Source organism: Megascapheus bottae, chromosome 6 (genome assembly GCF_031878675.1).
Source record: "Megascapheus bottae isolate mThoBot1 chromosome 6, mThoBot2.hap1, whole genome shotgun sequence".
Taxonomy (NCBI): domain Eukaryota; kingdom Metazoa; phylum Chordata; class Mammalia; order Rodentia; family Geomyidae; genus Megascapheus; species Megascapheus bottae.
In genome coordinates this window covers 2830991-2850334 of record NC_143514.1, presented here as the reverse complement: position 1 = coordinate 2850334, position 19344 = coordinate 2830991, and the positions used below count along the sequence as shown (strand labels likewise).

The 19344-nt window shown below is 46.4% G+C and overlaps 1 protein-coding gene across 5 annotated transcripts in view; it reads left to right on the top strand.

The window, feature by feature from the left end:
• Spag17 (sperm associated antigen 17) overlaps positions 1 to 19344 on the top strand; it is a 128955-nt gene that overhangs the window by 14510 nt on the left and 95101 nt on the right. For 4 of the 5 annotated variants that reach the window (XM_090334105.1, XM_090334104.1, XM_090334103.1 and 1 more), the window contains exons 2-3: positions 5200 to 5340; positions 6231 to 6323. In XM_090334105.1, coding sequence (XP_090190231.1) covers positions 5200 to 5340; positions 6231 to 6323 — 234 coding nt within the window. Of the gene's footprint in view, positions 1 to 5199; positions 5341 to 6030; positions 6054 to 6230; positions 6324 to 19344 lie in introns of those variants that run through there. The other variant, XM_090334106.1, reaches the window with a different exon arrangement.

Sequence of the window (19344 nt, the reverse complement as noted above, 5' to 3'; positions counted from 1 at the left end):
CCAGACCTCTGCCTTCCCACTGCCCAAATCCTAGAATTCTCCAGAAGCATTTTGGAAATAGCAGAAATGCTGTGGACCACTGGTATCTGCAGTACAGGAGAGCTTGAGGAGTGGCCATGAAGGAAAAACCGAGCATGCTCGGGATGCAGTGCCCAGTGCGTATTGCGCATGCCTGGATGCGGTCCAGTGTGCACTGCGCATGCTCGGGATGCAATGTCCAATGAGTATTGCGCATGCTTGGATGTGGTCCAGTGTGCACTGCGCATGCTCGGGATGCAATGTCCAGTGAGTATTGCGCATGCCTGGATGCGGTCCAGTGTGCACTGCGCATGCTCGGGATGCAATGTCCAGTGAGTATTGCGCATGCCTGGATGCGGTCCAGTGTGCACTGCGCATGCTCGGGATGCAGTGCCCAGTGCGTGTTGCGCATGCCTGGATGCGGTCCAGTGTATCCTGAATCCACTGCATCCTCGGGATACAGGATCCCCCCACCCCAATTCCACCGCCCACTTCCACTTTTTGTGGGGACATCATTTTCTTTAGGAGGCTGATTTTTCCACACAAAGGCAGGGAAGGACCCAGGCAGGGTAGGTGATGACCAAGGCTGCACAAGAGGCACGTGACGCATTTTGTTTTAGAAATGTCTTATTTGCTTATTACGTTTTTATCGTGTTTAGTCCAGATTGCATGTAATAAATCCATGCTTCCTCTACTTAAAAACGTTTGATCTAGGCACAAAATCCTTGAATGAATTCACTCACTTGATTGGCAAATCTACTGCCAAGACCCTGTGCTGAAGTGGTAGAGAAGAGAATTTCATTCTGCCAAAAGAAGGAGATGGATTCTGGAATGATCTATGAGGGGATCTGGGTACCAGAATATAGCGTCAGGCCTGAAAGCCTATGGTAGCTGTGAAGAGGGGCTCCCTGAGGCTTCAGTTCCTTGAACTGCCCCTATGTGGCTTCTGGATTTCAGATGGAGATTTGCAGGACGAACCCATTTAACGTTCTTAAGTCAGCTAGCACACAGCCCGCCCAGTTTATACATTTGGCGCATGTAAGCATGGTAGGGCTGTACCTTGCCACTCACTAAGGGTGGCCAGCCCCCCCCCCCCACCTCCTATGTCAGTCCTTGAACAAATCTACAGCCCAACCCTGCTCATTTGACTCTGAAAGAGGTTTCACAGGATCCATTTTGAAAGGATACATCTGGGCTACAAAAAATGAATTGTTTAAAGCACACACTCAGCCAATGATTTGCAGAGAATAGGGTAGAGGCAGCATAAGGAAGAGACAGAGAAACAATTATAAAAGCCCAACACTTGTGGCTTACCTTGTAATCCTCTCTACCAAGGAAGCTGAGATCTGAGGCTAAGGCTGGTTTGAACCCAGCCCAGTCAGGAAAGTGTGTGAGACCAAAACAAAACAAAACAAACAGAAGTACAGCTGGTGGTGGCTCAAGTGGTAGAGCACCAGTTCTGAGTATAAAAGCTCAAAGACAACACACAGGCCCTGAGTTCAAGCTCCAGGACCAGCGTGCACACACACACACACACACACACACACACACACACACACACAGACACACAATACAATTATAGTAGTCACTTTGGTGTCATGAACCTATTTCTTCTGCTAGCCAAAAGCCCATACTGACACTCCCTTGCTGACAAGAGATGAAGATTCTGGAACCAGGTCTGAACAAGTCCATCACCCCCCACCCTCTTTCTCTCTTTGTAACTATGAATTTTCCTAGCACATTTCCGTTTCCTGCAGTGCATGGACAGAGAGTACAGGTTTGCCTATCTGTACCGCGTTAAACCACCCTTTATAAACTCTGGCTTTAAAATGCCTTGATGATACAATAAAAATATATGAAAAAAAATGCCTTGATGATTCTATGTGAGACCGTTAGGGCCTTTGCCAATCAAGGTGCTGAAATCACATCCCTGCAGAAAATTCTAGAAGCATCCTGTTGGGCACTGACCTGCCCCTCAAAGGTGAAAAAGAGAGCACAGGTGCCATCCATTGTCTTTCCCTATATCTGCATCTTCCTGGGACAGAAAAAAGGGAACCCCTCACATCCCTGTCTTGTCCAAAAGCTACTTATGGTTTTGTAATGTTCTGCAATTTTGTCAGAAGGTTGAATGCCTAAGAAAAATGGGAGGGAGGGAGGATGGATTTTTAATATATGAAAGAAAAGTTGTTTAAAAGTTTCCCCTTTGTGTGTCTTTCTGGGACAGGAGCCTTGTGGAAACAGCCTGGCTCTCCCCATGTGTAGAAATGCTTTCGAGCTCTAGGAGACGCAGTATGTAAGTGTTTGGGTAAAGACGCCCTCCTGCTAGGCTTCAAATTAGGTGAGACTGGCAAAGTAAATAAAAGGTAATGGATTGTGTCCATACATGACTTCATTCTATCCCCCGAATGACTTTATCAATAATGGCTAGGCAGGGTTCAACAGTAACCATGGGTAATGTCTGCCTCTGGTTAGTTGAGAGTGAGGGTTGCTGGACCCAAATTTCCCCTTAACCATAGAACACAGCCAGCATACTTTTTCTTTTTTGTTTGTTTGTTTTTTTGTTTGTTTTCTTTCCTATAGTAGTGGTTTGAACTCAGGGCCTCATGCTTGATCTGTTAGTGCTCTACCACTTGAGCCATGTCTTCAGCCCTGATTTTTGCTGTTTAATTGACCATAGAGTCTTGGGAACTTTTCTACCCTGGCTGGAACCTTGATCCTCTAGATCTCAGCCTTCTTAGGGTTACAGGGGTGAGCCACGAATGCCCAGCTCCAATGTGGTTTTTCTTAAATGGTTGATGTTTCCTTTTCTCTGGGCCTCTCCTGAATCCCATTGGAACTATTGGTCACAGGCAGGCGCCGCCCTGGGCGCACAGGTGCATTTCACCAAGCGGTGCAGGCCTCTCCTTCGTCCCCTTCATGGCCAGCCATTTGGTTTTCTGTATTTACTTTCTCTCCATGTAGCTGCCCAACGGAGCAAGCAAACGCATGCTTTTAGCCACAGTTTACCATCCATCGCTGGTGACAATCCGAATCTACAAGTTGCCCTGAATATTAAGAGAAAGACTGGGAAACGTGGGCAGGGAGCCGCGTGCCTGGGCGGCGGGCATTTCCTAGCGTCTCGCGCCCCCTGCTGCACTGGGCTGGAAGTGCGCCGTGCCACGCCTTGGGGCTCTGCTCTGCCTGCTGCTGGGGTTCAAGTTCCAGCCTGGTGATGAGACACTAAAGCCATAACTCTGACAAAGCCCTTCTTGGGCCCTATTTTGCAAAAATAGATCCAATGTCTGGAGCAAGTGTTTTGTGGCTAAAAGAGTGTAGACGGGAATTGGCCCCAGCTGGCCTCTTCAGACACCTACTCCGGGGTCTCGCAGAGCTCCCTGCACTCTCAGGGGGCTGCTGGAACCCTACAAACTTCAGTATTGTGCCGCAGATGGGACGTCCATTCCTGACAGGATTTTGGGGATTTTTCTTACCCTCTGATCTTTTATAAAGAGGTCTCTTTGAAAAAAGTCACTATATGATGTGCTAACGATTTAGTACCTAATCTAGTGTTTAAGCGTGTAAGCATTTTATTATGCAATAGAAATCTTCACCTACTAGTACTATAGGGTAGATGTTCTAAAATGATTTTTTTTTCATTGCAAGCCTGGTACATCAAGACTGTGGGTTTCTCTCCCAAATGACTGTGACGTTCACAGCTGTTGAATGTCTCTGGACATTCTTCCCACCTATAAAGCTTCAGGGCCCCTGCTGCATGGGGCTCGGTAGGAATTTGTTCAGATACCATATGTCTGGCACATGGCAGACTCAGAGCAATGCTTAGTTCCTTCCTCCTTCCTCCTTCCTTCCTGTCTGCCTTTGACAGCAGATACTAAAGGGGAGGTAGGAGATAAGCCCCAGAGCCCCCAAACACTAAGAGGCAACCTTTTCTTGTCTGTGTAACTCTCAAATATTTGCAGAGAAACTCTCAAACTTGAAACAAGAAGAAGACTGAGGGGCAAAAGAGATCATCAAGATCCTCAGTGTTGCAAAGTGTAACTGACAGGAACTTCAAGAGATTGTCTTGCCCTGGAACCAGGACTGGCCTTGAGCAAAGAAACCAAGCAAGAGGGCAAGGTCCTGAGCCCAAGTCCCAGCAATAGCACAAAAAAGAAACATGAGCAGATAATTCCTTGATCTGCCCTCAGTCTCCAGAAAATTGCTTCTTCTACAGGAGGAAGGATTGTTGTTATAAGCAGGAAAGGAAGGAATTACGGAATGAGATCGTTATCTTTTAACTATTATTTTAATGAGGCAGTTGTTCAGAGGGATTACAATTCTAGAAGTTATGAGTACAATGCATCTCAACGTCACCCTTTTGTCATCTAGTCCTTTAAATTACTGAATGCAAAATTTCACATCCAAGTTTAACTTTTTTTTCCATTTTATTTTCTTAGCATGAGATTCCTATATTATATGGAAACATGTACTCCAGTTCTCATATGTCCAAATATCACACTACAATCAACAATTATTTATTGGGTTCTTGCTATGTTCCTAACATCATTCAGTCTCCGAATGCGCGACAAAACCAGGATCCCTGTCTTTGTCGTCATTGCCGTCGTTGTTCTGGTTTGGACCTTGAACTCGGGGTCTGTGCTCAATTTGGGGGGGGTGTTTTTGTTTTTGTTATTGTTTTTTTTACACAGAGCTAGTGCTCTATCGCTGGCTCACTCATTGGACTCAGGTCCAGTTTGGGGCCAGTTAACTGGAGATGAGAGTCTCATGGGCTGGCTTTGGACCTTGATCCTTAGAGCTCAGCTTCCTAAATGACAGGCAATGACACTGGCTCTTAAGATCATATCCTACCGTGCATTTGCGACACAGAAATGAAATACTCATTTCTAAGACCAAATCACTCTTGGACAGCATTCTGCTGGTTAAAAATGACATAATAAAAAACAAAAGTAATCATATAATAATGATGAGCTTCCTCCACAGGCAAGACCTCGGTTCTCAAGAAAACGTGCTGCCCCAACCCTGTCGCGACGCTGCCCCCTGGCGGCCCCACCGCGGGCAGCCGACCCGACCCCAGGCCAAGGCCAGGCAGCCCGTGCCAGGCAGCCGGCTTTCCAGGGCGCGCCTGGGACGCCAACCATCCAGTGGAGGACATTGAGCATCTGATTCTGTTTGCCTCCGTTCTAGACCGACTGGAAGGGCTCAGTGGCTTTCGTGGTTGGAAACCGGATTGAAGATGAACTTCTCATCCAGGCCCTCAACATGGCGATTCAAATGCCCCAGAGGAGACTCTTCAGTGTCGTGACCTGGCAAGACATCCTCCAACAGGTACCTGCCCCTTCCCGCCTCTGCGCATGCTCCATCAGGTACCTGCCCCCCCTCCCCGCCTCTGCGCATGCTCCAACAGGTACCTGCCCCTTCCCGCCTCTGGGCATGCTCCATCAGGTACCTGCCCCCCTCCCCGCCTCTGCGCATGCTCCAACAGGTACCTGCCCCGCCCTCCCCGCTTCTGCGCATGCTCCAACAGGTACCTGTTTCCTACCCCCCCGCCCCCCCCCCCCCCCCCGCCTACTTGCACCCCCATCAGAAACTATAAAATAAAATAGAATTCATATTCCTGGGCATTTTATAAATTTCGGTGGAGTCATTTAAATAAAATATATAGCTAGAGACAGCAACTGGTGGTTCACACCTGTAGTCCTGCTTACTCAGGAGGCTGAGATCTGAGGATCACGGTTCAAAGCCAGCCCCCGGCAGGAAACAAATCCGAGAGACCCTATCCGCGAAAGACCGGAAGTGGAGCTGTGGCTCAACAGACAGCATGCCAGCCTGGAGTGCAAAGAAAGGCTCCAGGACTGGCTGTGCACATGCGCACACACGCACACAGCCACACGCGTGCGCACGCCCAGGTGGTGCGAGCTGTCTAATCCGGCAGCGACCTTCTCCTCACGAGGTGACCCCTTCAGCGTCCCTTCACTTGACAGGAGTTCTGAGGTTGGCCCCGGGAACCTAGGCTCTGAGACGATTCATCTGGTGAAGGAGTAAATAACAGTAAAACAAGGGACTAAGTCAGCCTCTCCAGGCGCAGGACAGAGCCAGGCCCCGGCTGCCCGGCCCAGAGCCGCCCCGGGCCGGCCCTCCCCGCCCAGGCCCTGGGACCTTCAGCTTGCCTGTGTCCTGTCCCCTCCTCTCTCTGAGTAAATCTACTTCCCTTACAGATGGAGGAAATAAGTGCACTTGTTGCAACTGCTTCATCCAAAAAGGGGAAAAGAAAATCTGTAGGCGCTGCTGGCCTTCCATTATTCTATGAGGTAGGTGAAAATGTTTACCATGGAGATTTCTGGAAAAAAAAAAATGTCAAAAGAGTGGCCAATATTTTTCAATTTCATTCTTTTGTTGAAAGTAAATTTCTGAAGCTGTTTGTTCCTGGTGGTCACACACACACACACACACCCCCCCCATACAATTTAGCCACACAAACAAAATCCACCTTTAGGAATAAGATTGTTTCTATTTGTCATTTAATTATCAATTAATTTATTATCCACTACTTATCAGTGATTTATTTAATTATTAATGTTGATATTGATCATTATAAATTTAACAACAGTATTATATAGCTATTGTTTGTTTACTGAATATTTCATTGTAACTACAGCCAGCTAAAATGATAGATAAGGAATGTACACACAAATTGTTGAACTCTACTTTTCCATGAAAATTACTGTGGACTGTGATGCCCTCCCTTCTTTTTCTTTTTCTTCTTTTTTTTTTTTTTTTTTTTGGCCTGGTCTCTGGGCTCTGTTCTTGAGCTTTGGTTGTTTTTTTTTTTTCCTCAATATTAGTGTTCTCTCACTTGAGCACTTGAGCCATCGTTCTACTTCTTGCTTTTTTGGCAGTTAATTGGAGACTAGGGTTTCATGGGCTTCCCTGCCCAGGCTGGCTTTGAACCATGATCCTCAGATCTCTGACACCTGAGTAGCTAGGATCACAGGCGTGAGCCACTAGTGCTGGTTTGTGATGGTCACTTTTCATCAGGAATGGTTATTTAAGCTTTACAAAGTATTGGTTTAATAAATGACACCCCAGGGCCGGGAGTTTGGCCTAGTGGAAGAGTGCTTGCCTAGCATGCACGAAGACCTGGGTTCAATTCCTCGGTACCACATACATAGAAAAGCTAGAAGTGGCGCTGTGATTTAAGTGGTAGAGTACCAGCCTTGAGAAAAGCCCAAGGACAGTACCAAAAAAATAAATAAATGACACCCTAGTTCCTCTGACAAGACAGAACCGCAACGGGAACAACCTTCCATCTGATTGTGGACTTGACACCTTACAATCTGTAGGGAAGTGGCAGTGTTCTTGAGATTGAGGATAGGGCCTGCGCCATCTTCATCTGCCCCGTATAACAAGTGTGTGCAAAGGAGTCAGAATTAAGGCAAGAGCAGTCCCCTCAGCCACAGCTACAGAAACCCAGAAACCCAGCTTCAGGCACTGGATTATGGCTTTCGTGTGTGTGTGTGTGTGTGTGTGTGTGTGTGTGTGTGTGTGTGTGTGTGTGTGCTAAAGCTTGAACTTGTAGCCTTTTACTCTTGCTTAGCATTTTTTTTTTTACTCAAAGTTGGCATACTACCACTTGAGCCACACCTCCATTTCTGGGTTTTCGCTGGTTAGTTGGAGATAAGAATCACACAAGACTTTCCTGCCTGGGTTGGCTTTGAACTGTGATCCTCAGATGCTAGCCTCCAGAGTAATGAGTATTACAAGTGTAAGGAGCTACCAGTGCCTGGCTTTAAGACAAACTTGTCTCCACTTCATGCCATTGATGTCTATGGTCTGGAATGATTCTATCACCATCTCTTGAACACTGCTTGAGTACAGTAGGATCTGAACTCAAGGGTGGGTTTAGCCACCCTTGCCAGCCCTCTAGGTTTTGAGGGATTAACTGTTCTCATTACCGTATTCTCATTCCTGTAGCTGACTTGCTTTGTGCCGTTCTATCTTGTGTTGGGGTGTTAGGAATGTGTGTGCTGTAGTTGAAATATTATGTGATACCTGGATCCAAACTATTGGAATTTTTTCTTCTGAAGTGGTCATAGACATCCGTGTCCAAGTCTCAGGCCTGGGACCAATTAGCTCCCCCAAAGGCTTCTTTCTCCTTCAAAGATGCTCAGCAAGAATCAGATGATAACAGGCCACGTTTCATCTAGGCAAACATCTTGACTTGATGTGGGCTAGCGCCTTGCTACAGCCCCTCGTGGTTTGAACACCTCCTTGCCCAATACGCACTGGGATTTGACTGGTCTAGTCCTCCCTCACTCAGGGGAGGTCCCCCCACATCTGGTGCCCCCACATTCTTGCTGAGGAACGTTGGGGCAGTAAGCTTCCCACACCCTCTCACACACCCTTTCTGAATGGTTCCAGAAGGAAGGAGAAGGCAGAACGAAGCAGCTGAGGTCCTGGGAGCAGCAGACATTCATTAGCATCCATCACTGCCACAAAGTGTTAAAAACAGATAGCAAATGCAAGCTGTGTGTGTGCTTGACTTGCACTCAGGGCCTGAGCATTGTCCCTTAGGGTTTTTTTTTTCACTCAAGGTTGGCGCTCTACAGCTTGAGCCACCGCTCCACTTCAGGCTTTTTGCTGGTTCATTGAAGATAAGAATCTCATGGGCTTTCCAGTCCAGGCTGGCTTCGAGCCTCAATCCTCAGATCTCATCTTTCTGAGTAGCTGTGATTACAGGCATGATCTCCAGACACCTGGCTCCAGGACACTCTTGCTGGCTTTCAGTCAGAGCCTTGTCATTCTGACTTGGAACACAGTTAACCAGCTGGGCTTCTTGGTCTCCTTGCTTCCCTGCCTGTGGTTGGTTAGAGACAGCCAATGGAGGTGAGATTTCACTATGGCATAAGCTATCCATGACTGGTACAATAGAGCCAGAACCACAGCCCATATTTCCAGTGACAACTCAGGGTGCCTGGGGCAGGACCGCATTCCTGAATGATGTGCTCAGAGTTTGGTTTGGATGGTTTGGTGTTATGTACACACAGCCTCATTTGAAATTGTGTAATTTCCCCCTGAAACCTTAGAATTTCATCTAGCCGTGAGACTGTATATATGAGAGACTCTTTATTTATAAAGAGTACTTTGAAAACCAGCCTAGCCTCGTGCTCACATCATCCCACAGAGAGATCACCACAGCTCATTTGTTCATTCATTCAGCTTTTCCTTTTGGAACCCAGGATCTGCTCTGGCAGAAGCTACTCTTGGGGCTCAGATGGGATGGGCAGCGTTGCATGAGTGTGAGCAATTGCTTTCTGTCATTGTGCCCAGTACAGAGGATGGGATGGCTCAGTGTACTGCATGCAAGGCCTGCTGAGAACCATCGATAGGTTTGAAAATGGTATGTAAATATCACCTGATTATACACTGACCAGCTTTACCAAATGTAAGCAAGTCCTTATGCAAGTGCTCCAAAGAGCGATTATGAATAATCCTGAGGTGCACCACCAAAAAGTGCGAGGTATCTGTACAAGAGCCTAGCATACAGTACATCTTCAATACATATTCATTGAATGAATGAATGAATGAATGATACAATGACGGGAAATAGTGGAGGCTGAAGAAAAAGGAGAGGGTTACAGGATGGAAAAGAAGATGAGACCATTTGCTGGGGTGTGGGTGGAGGGAAGAGAAGGAGGTGAGGCAAGAAGAGAGGGTAGCATTTAGACAGAAACTATGGATGACTTGATCATTCTGCTTTTTACAAACATCCTCTCCCAAGGCCCAGTACTTATGGCTCATGCCTGTAATCCCAGCTACTCAGGAGGCTGAGCTCTGAGGATCACAGTTTGAACAGAAAAGTCCATGAGACTCTTGTGGCCAGTTATCCATCCAAAAGCCAAAAGTGGAGCTGGGAACACTTACCCAGGCCCTGGTTCAAGCCCTCATATCAGCACACACACACACACACACACACACACACACACACACACACACACACACACACGTTGGGAAATCTATAAGTAAACATTCCAAATGTGGGGGTGGGGGAATGTGCATGCTTTAGACTCATGGCTGAGCTTAAACTTACTTGCTGAATTTTTCTTCTGTGGGCTTCCTGTCGCACATGGAACATCATTAACCATAACTGAAAAGGGAAACACTATCACACTCAAAACCAACTGACATGTCCCGGCGAGAACGGCCTCTGTGTGGCATAAATCTAATAAGTTCTCCCACATGTGACTGAGTCTGACACACAGTAGGTCAACATTTTAAGGTAGGCGTGGGAATTTCTGTTTGTCATGGTGATTTTGATGGAGGACAAAGATAGACACCAGTGAGTCGTGGATGGTTTTACAACCTGTTTGAAGTTCCATTTCCAACTTCTATTCCTTTCAGGATTCTGATGGCCAACCATCACATTCATCCCAGACAGAAAAGCCCAGGAGACTGTTAGCTCCAAAATAACCAGCAAAGGCAGGGCCGCAGGTGGATCTTATGGCCTATTGAGTCAGCCTGTGGCCCCGAGTTCCACTGCTCATCCCATTTTTTTAGCTTCTGGGTGTGGAGATGTTAATTGCCGTCTCCTCCCATGCATAATGATGTCTATGAAACAGAACCAATTTCTTCCACCCAGTCTAACCTACACTCCCTTCCCATCTCTTCTTTAGATGGGTTCTCAAACTAGCTGTCTTTTCAATAAAGCTGGAAGCCCTTACTTTTACGGGTAGCCCCTGTCAAAATGAAAAATGGAAAGTTCATGCCTTAGGTGGAAATATATAAGATGTGAACACATTTGAGGGGTTTGACGTTATTAAAAGGGAAGGTCACTTGAGAATAGGGAAGGCAAAAATGTCATGGAAGGAAAGCGGGGGGGGGGAGACAGAGGGAAGGAAAGACAGCCTTCTTTGGCCTTTCCAATTCTGCATTTTAAAACAAAACAAAAATTTGCTGGAAGAATTGGAAGGTAGCCAACCGAATGCCGTTACTTCATAGGGCTCAGGGACGCACCAGGAAATTACAGGCCAGTTCATTTAACTTTACTTGTAGGGAAAGTATTAAAGCTGTTGCAGGAGATTGCCTAATGGGATGCCTAGAAAAATACAGCTTGATTAAGGGTAGCCTGGCGCACGCGTGGTTTTCGGAAAGGGAAGGTCATTTCTTAGGAACTTGTTGAAATTCTTTGAAGCTGTGAGGGCTGGTACAGTGTTTGAAGGCTGTGCAGCCCAGAATCGGAGTGTCTTTTCTGTGGTTCATTGGTGTTTCGAGGTTCCCTCCAGAGGATTCCCAGGGCACTCCCAATTCTCTAACCACTACCAGATAGATAGTGGAAAATCACCTCTGATGGAACATGCTGGAAACTGGAACAAATGATTACAGCCCAGTGTTTGTAAATGTCACATCATGAGACTAAGGGCCGAATGGTACATCATTTGGATATCACACATTTAGGAATAACTGTCCCTGAATCTGGGCTTTCAAGATCTTTCCCACCCACAGAAAGGGAGGAAGTGCTAGAAACTCGCAGAGGAAAAGGTTAGGGGGATTTGTAACCAAATGAATCTTGTCAAGTGGAGAAGGAGAAATGCAATGCAGCATCAACCACTCAAGCCCATGGCTCTGGAGGAGGTGAGAACAGCCCATCAGAGAGTCAAGCCCAGGCCTCAACTGAGAGGGGCAGAAGGCCAGGAGTCCATTGCTTTATGAATGGGATCAGGATGCACCTCCTGCAAAACTTGGGGCTCTGTCTCATAGAAAAGTTCAACTCAGAGAAGCATCCCAATTGTGCCCAAACTGTGTGCCATCCTGGCATGGGCAGCTGACGGCCCAGGGGACAAGCAGGCATGAGCTCAGGGTGAGAAGCAGACCCGTGGAAGGCTGGCACAGTGCAGAGACCCTGGGAGGGGTTCCTCAAGGAAGCTTTTATTTCTGTTTCATAGGAAAGAGGAAATCAACAATAAGACTTTCCACAGGAGGGGAATGTAATCAATGTTCCATAAAAATAAAACACTTTCGGGCTACTGGGTAAGAACTAAGGTTTGTAGCCAGCCAAAGCAAAAAAGTATGTGAGATTCCATCTCTAACCAGCAAAACACTGGGCTGGAAATGTGGCTCAAGAGGTAGAGCAGCAACCAGGGGCAAGACAGCAGAGCAAGCAAACATGCCTAACATGCATGTTTAGTCCCTGAGTTCAGACACTCAGCACTGACAAATAAAATGCACATATATGTATATATATATATATTTATCATTCAATATTTATATCAGAAGCTATCCATATTATATACAATGGCTTTTAAATTGTTGGAAACAATACAGTGATTCACACAGAAATGCTCATACATGTATGGTTTGTAAATTCCTTTTTGCTATAAATATCAGTTTGTTTTTTAATGGCTCACGCCTGTAATCCAGGCTATTCAGGAAGATGAGATCTAAGAATCACAGTTTGAAGCCAGCCTGGGCAGACAAATCTGTGAGATTCTTATCTCCAATTATCCGGGGGGAGGGGGGGGGAGGGGGAAGCCAGTAATAGAGCTGTGGCTCAAGTAGTAGAGCACCAGCCTTCAATAAAAACGCCAAGCAAGAGCATGAAACCTTGGCTTCAAACACTGGCACACACAAAAATGTTTGAAAACAAAAACCATCATCTTAGAATCTTACAGTATCATCATCATTCTACATTTTTTTCCATCCCCTTGCCCTGGACTGAAAGATATAGTAAATGTGCACAGGTGCCGGGGTCCTACACAGCACCTGTATTGAGTCTCCAGTCTGGGCTGAGGCCCTCCTTGGCCTCCATCAATCCACCCTCCACACTGTGTTGTGTTCCATGGTTGCCCAGCCCTGAGACATCTCACAGCAAGTCTGATGTGGAGACTACAAAGTTGATCCCCAGGGTATAACTGAGACTGCTTTTCACTGAGCCTTGTGGCTGATCTCATTATGGGATACAGTGTGTAGCCAAAAGGGAAATGGCACAAAAACACGGGGTGTGAGGAGGAAGAAGAGGAGGAAGAGAAGGAGAAGGAGGAAGTAGTGGCAGCAGTGGCAGCAGTAGCAGGGAGGGAGGGAGGGGTGGAACATTACAGAATTGTCAGAGATGCAGTAGAGATACAGCAGCAGGCCCTGGTTGTGCAGAGGGAGAGAATGCCTGGCTGGAATTGAGGTACGGTAACGATTTTCATGCTTATATGCATTTTAGTGTAACCTCTGTTACTGGGATTCTAATTCTTTGATTGTAAGGAACAAAATGAGAAACATCAAATAGGTCAAGGAAAGGCACTCTGTCCCCGAGTTCTAGCCCCAATTTTAGCACTAAATAATAAATAAATAGGCATAAAGTAGTCGGGATGCCTTTTTTAGTTTGTTTGGGTTTTTTTTCCAGTCCTGGGGCTTGAGCTCAGGGCCTGGGCACTGTCCTTGGGCTTTCTCAAAGCTAGCACTCTACCACTTGAGCAACAGCACCACTTCTGGCTTTTCCTGTGTATGTGGTACACAAAAATTGAACACAGGGCTTTGTGCAGACTAGGTAAGCACTCTACCACTAGGCCCACACTCCTGGCCCTGAGATTCATATTCTCTGTCTGTGTCTTTCTGTCTGTCTGTCTGTCTGTCTCTCTCTCTCTCTCTCTCTCTCTCTCTCTCTCTCTCTCTCTCTCTCTCCTCTCTCTCTCTCTCTCTCTCTCTCTCTCTGTCTCTCTCTGTCTTTTCTTGTTGGTGGTGGTCATGGAGCTTGAACTCTGGGCCTAGGCGCTGTCCCTAAGGTCTTCAGTTCAAGGCTACCACTCTATCCCTTGAGCCAAGGCACCACTTCTAGTTTTCTAGAGGTTGAGTGGAGATGAGTCTCACAGGATTTTGATGCCCGGGCTGTCTTTGAACCACAGTCCTCAGATCTCAGCCTCCTGAGTAGCTAGGATTATAAGTGTGAGCCACCAGCACCCCATTCTTGCTTTCTCCCTCCTCCTCCCTCCCTCCCTCTCTCTCTCCTACTCTCTCTTTTCTCTTCTTTCTCTCTCCCTCTCTCTCTCTCTCTCTCTCTCTCTCTCTTTCTGTCTTTCTTTCTTTCTTTCTTTCTTTCTTTCTTTCTTTCTTTCTTTCTTTCTTTCTTTCTTTCTTTCTTTCTTTCTTTCTTTCTTTCTTTCTTTCCGGTCTGTCTTTCTCTCTTTCCATGTGGGCACTGGAACTTGAACTTAGGGCCTCACACTCTCATGTCCTTTTGCTTAGAGCTAGCGCTCCACCACTAGAGCCATAGCTATACTTCTGGTTTCTTCCTGTCCACTTGGACAGAAGAGTCTCAGGGATTTTCCTTCCTGGACTGGCTTCAAATTGCAATCCTCAAATCGCAGCCTCCTGAGTGGCTAGGCTTAAAGGTATGAGCCACCTGTACCTAGCTGGAAGAATTTATTATTGGATAGACATGTATTTCTATTTTAATGAATACATATTGAAGATGTTCATTTAATGAATTTCAAGCACACATGGATAAGCTTGTTCATGTGTCTTCCTCTATTTCTCAAACATGACTGCCAGGAAGACACCCTCCACCCTGACTAAATAACATAGTACTCTATGGCACTAAAATATGATCTCTATACTCCTTCTAGAATGCAAATATAGAAATATAATTATAAGCTGGGTGTCAATAGCTCACACCTGTAATCCTAGCTATTCAGGAAGCTGAGATCTGAGTATTGAGGTTCAAAGTCAGCCTAGGCACTATACTCTGTGAGACTCTTTTATCTCCAATTAAACACCAGAAAACTGGAAGTGGTGCTATGGCTCAAGTGATAGAGTGGTAGTCTTAAGCTGAAGAGCTCAGGGACAGAGGCCAGCCCCAGAGTTCAGGCTCTACTACCAACCAAAAAACAAAAGAAGAATAAAAGAAAGAAATACAATTATAAATTTGGTAATGTAAAATAGAATCCCAAAACCCTACAGATTCTTACCAAGATCAAGGCATGGCAATGCATGCTTATAATCTCAGCTCCTTAGAAGGGGAAATGGGAGGATCATGGTCCAAGGCCAGCCTGAATAAAAGTTAGCAAGTCCTTGACTAAGAAACAGAATTACAGGAAAATGGTAAAGCACTTACCTAGCAAGTGTGAGGCCCCGAGTTCAAACTCTAGTGCCACCCCCCAAAAAATTACCCTGAAACCCAAAATTGTTCAGTAAGCCCTGTTACTAGATTCATATTTCAGCTTCAGACTTCCTGTTTGAAGTCTGTAACCTCTCATGATGACCTGAACCAACAGCTGCTGTGCTGTGCAGAGCACAGCTATCCTCAGGAATGTGAGTGGCTCACATCTATAACCCTAGCTACTCAGGTGACTGAGATCTGCAGGATCATAGCTGGAACCCAGCCTGAACAGAAAAGTCCTTGATCCTTCATCTCCAAGATAACAGGAGAAAGCGAAGCTAGAGGCATGATTTAAGTGATAGAGGGCCAACTGCATATAAGGCCCCAAATTCAAGCTCCAATACTTCTGTCAATACATTTTTTTTGCCAGTCCTGGCCTTGAACACAGGGCCTGAGCACTGTCCTTGGACTTTCGCAAGACTAAAGCTCTACCACTTGAGCCTCAGCACCACTTCCAGCTTTTTTCTACGTATGTGGTACCAAGGAATCAAACCTGGGTCTTCGTGCATGCTAGGCAAGCACTCTACCACTAGGCCAAACTCCCAGCCCAAACTCCAATACTTCTAACAGAGACAGACGGGTAATTCATATGAAAAGTCCACATCTACATTTCTGTAGACATGCCAGGATGTCTTCAATTACATCCTGCTCTTATGAAAAATAGGTACTGATGCCAGGCCCTGGTGGATCACACATGTAATCCTAGCTACTCAGGAGGCTGAGGTGGGAGGACAATGGTTCAAAGGCAACCTGGGCACTAAAATCCATGAGACTCTTATCTCCAGTTAACCTACCTCCAGAAAACTGGAAGTGGCACTGTGGCTCAAAGTGGTAGAGCACAATTCTTGAACTGAAGAGCTCAGGGACAGCACCCACACCTAGAGTTCAAGCCCCATGACTGGCCAAAAAAAAAAAAAAAAGAAAAAGAAATAGCTACTTATCTTGTTCCCAGTCCTGCTTCTACCCTGTTCTTTATCTCCAGAGCTGCAGCGTAGCCAAGCAGGGTCATGGATATGAGGTGACACAGGCCCAGGACATGGCAGAGCTCCACTCTCTTGATGAAGACCTGGTCTCTATGGCCTGCTTCCAGACAATGTTTTAGAATATCATAGAGAGTTGGGGGTAGGGGGGAGGAAAGAGGACAGATTTGATCTGAATTTAATGCAAGAGGCTAATATATGACTTTTTGTAACTAATAAAATTTCAGGGACTGACAGCAAATTTGAGATTTGCGTTGCCTCCAGTAAAATGTCTGCTTTAAATTAGGCAGCCCGATTTCTTCTTCCTGCCCAACTTGTTTCAATTTCCCGTGCGCAAACCATGCGTAGAACATTGCGGAGGCGTTTTCATACCGGTTCATTTCAGGATGCTTACTTGATGAAGGAATACACACACAGAGACACACACACACCCACACTCACCCTCCTTTTGGAAGCAAGTGAAGGAAACTACACTAGCAGACTGCCTACACACGATTCCTCACTGAAGGCTGAGACTTACATTAGTCATAAGCTGGGGAAAGTCTCTGCCTCATCCCGGGCCAGCATTCGGTTTTATGAACACAGGCCCTCGCCCTGAGTGTAGGAGGAGAGTCAATTGCCTGGCTGTGATTTAAGAGGTGCTGGAAATTCTGCTTGTCCAAAAATAGCCCTCACACCCGCCTGTTGAGTTCAGACACAGTGTCCATAAAAGCCAGGTTTAAATGAAATGAACCTGTGTATTGGGAACAGCAAGCCCACTCTGTTGGCTTCTCTGGATTCCCTTCCATCTCCGAGGTAGAAGCCGGGTCCTGGATCAATATTGAAACATGAGATTTCTTCAAATAGATCTTGCTGTTTTCTGGGGCCTTACAAGAATGCAGTAATAATGACTCATGTTTCAGAGTGCTTGTTGTTTATTAGTTTTTGTGACAGGGCTGGATTTTGAATTCAGGGCTTCACACTCTTGCATGAATCTTTTCTCCACAAGGCTGGCACTCAACCGCTTGAGCCAGATTTCTACTTACTTCCTGACTTTTGTTCATCTCAAGAACTTTTCTTGCCTGGCTGGCTTCACACTGTGATCCTCAGGTCTCAGCCTTATGGGGAGCGAGGGTGACAGGCGTGAACCATCAGCACCTGAAACTAGTATTGTTTTCAAGTACAATGGAGAAAGGTGAACACTTGATTTAAAAAAAATAAAAAATCCTCAGATTCCACTAGGAAGGAAAGACATGGTGGGAAGTGGGCAGCGACTTCCAGCAGGAAGTGGAATGGGAGACCCAGGCCCAGGTCAGGCTGCAGGGACCCCTGTGTCCACATCCCAGCAGTGACTGCCAGTGTCTCTGTCCCCAGTCTCCAGTCAGAAACGGGGAACTTAGGAAATGATTTGCCATAGAAGCAAGTGGGGGCTGGGAAATGAATACAGCTACTACCCCCAGCTATGGGTCCTCAGACTCCGAGGGAGGCTCCCTAAGGCTCTGCCCAGTCGTCAGCCAGGCAGGGGACAGAGGCCAAGTTGTAAGTGTAGTGGGGGTAGCCACACCCGCTGGTCAGAAGCTCTGATTGGAATGGCATCCGGGGCCTTGGCGGGAGGCACTAGGAGAGAGAGGGGCAGTTGGCACTTGTTCCACTTGGCATCCACTGTGCTGGGTGCCTTAGTGGAGGAGCCCAAGACTTTCCCCTGCTGCTGCTTGGGAGAGCAACCATGAGCATGGGGAAGCACAGTGGGGCCAAACAACAAAGGGCTGTGTGGACACCACGGTGTACTTGCACAGTGAGTGAACACGCTCGGCCGCTTTGCAGACTCGGGATGAGAGAGGGGATTTGGAACGGCGAATGATTAGAATGGGATGATCAAATGGGTTGTAGATCTATGAATTCACTTTACAAGGGAGGAGCTCTTGGGGCTTAAAAAAAAAAAACAAAAAAAAAAAAACAAAAAAACAAAAACAAAAAACGCCTAATCTTAAAAAAAGAAAAAAGGAAAAGAAAAAAGATTGCCATGATAACAGGTTTTCATGGGCCAACACACCCAAAAGAAAAGCCCCAAGCAAGTTTTTCAGATGCATCCTATGAGCTTTATGCCTCTACACTGTTGCAGACACACAGAAATGCTCTATAATATATTTTGCTTTCTCCTTCTTTAAAGATGAGCCAAGCCAATTGCTGGTGGTTCACACCTGCAATCCTAGCTACTCAGGAGGCTGAGTTCTGAGGATCGTGGGGCAGGAGACGGGCGGGGGTATTGTTATTATAAAGAACATGCACAGAGGAGTTAGTACAGTTACATAAATAAGATAATGAGTACATTTTCTTTCTTCCTCTCTTTCCCTGCCTTCCCCTCCCTCCCATCTCTCTGTCTGTCTGTCTCTCTCTCTCTCTGTCTCTCTCTCTCTGTCTCTCTCTGTCTCTCTGTCTCTGTCTCTCTGTCTCTGTCTCTCTGTCTCTCTCTCTCTCTCTCTCTCTCTCTCTCTCTCTCTCTCTCTCTCTCTCTCTCTCTCTCTCTCTCTTTTCATTGTGGGGCTTGAACTCTTATCCTGGGCACTGTTCCTAAGCTCTTCAGCTCAAGGCTAATGCTCTACCACTTGAGACACAGCACCACTTTAGGTTTTCTCGTGGTTAATTGGAGGTAAGAGTCTCACGGACTTCATGCCAGTGCTGGCTTTGAACTATGATCCTCAGATCTCAGCCTCCTGAGTAGCTAGAATTACAGGCATAGGCCACCAGTGCCAGGCTTATATTTCTCCCAGTTTTCCCCTCCTAAGACATTCTCACACAAGTTGTATAGTTCATTTTCACCAGAGTCTAGTGAGGATCACTGCTCCAATTGTTTACCCTTTGTTAACCAACAAATAGCCAGAAGTGGAGGCGTGGCTCAAGAGGTAGAGAGCCAGCTTTGAGGAGGAAAACAGAGAATGAGAGAGTGAGTGTGTGTGTGTGTGTGTGTGTGTGTGTGTGTGTGTGTGTGTGTGTGTGTAAGTCTGGCAAATATTTCTTATATAGCCCCGAACTTTTTGATACAGATTGCACAGGTTAGATATTCAAAACACCCATCTCCCCCAGGGGATTCATTACACTTCAAATTATATGTGGGTGGGGAAGCCTGGATCTGTCCTGTGTTCCACAGATTTGTTCTTGCCGCCTCTAAAACTTCCTTACCGCCCTGAAGAGGTCTTAATCTCTGTCAAGGGCTGTTATGTTAGTTACTTT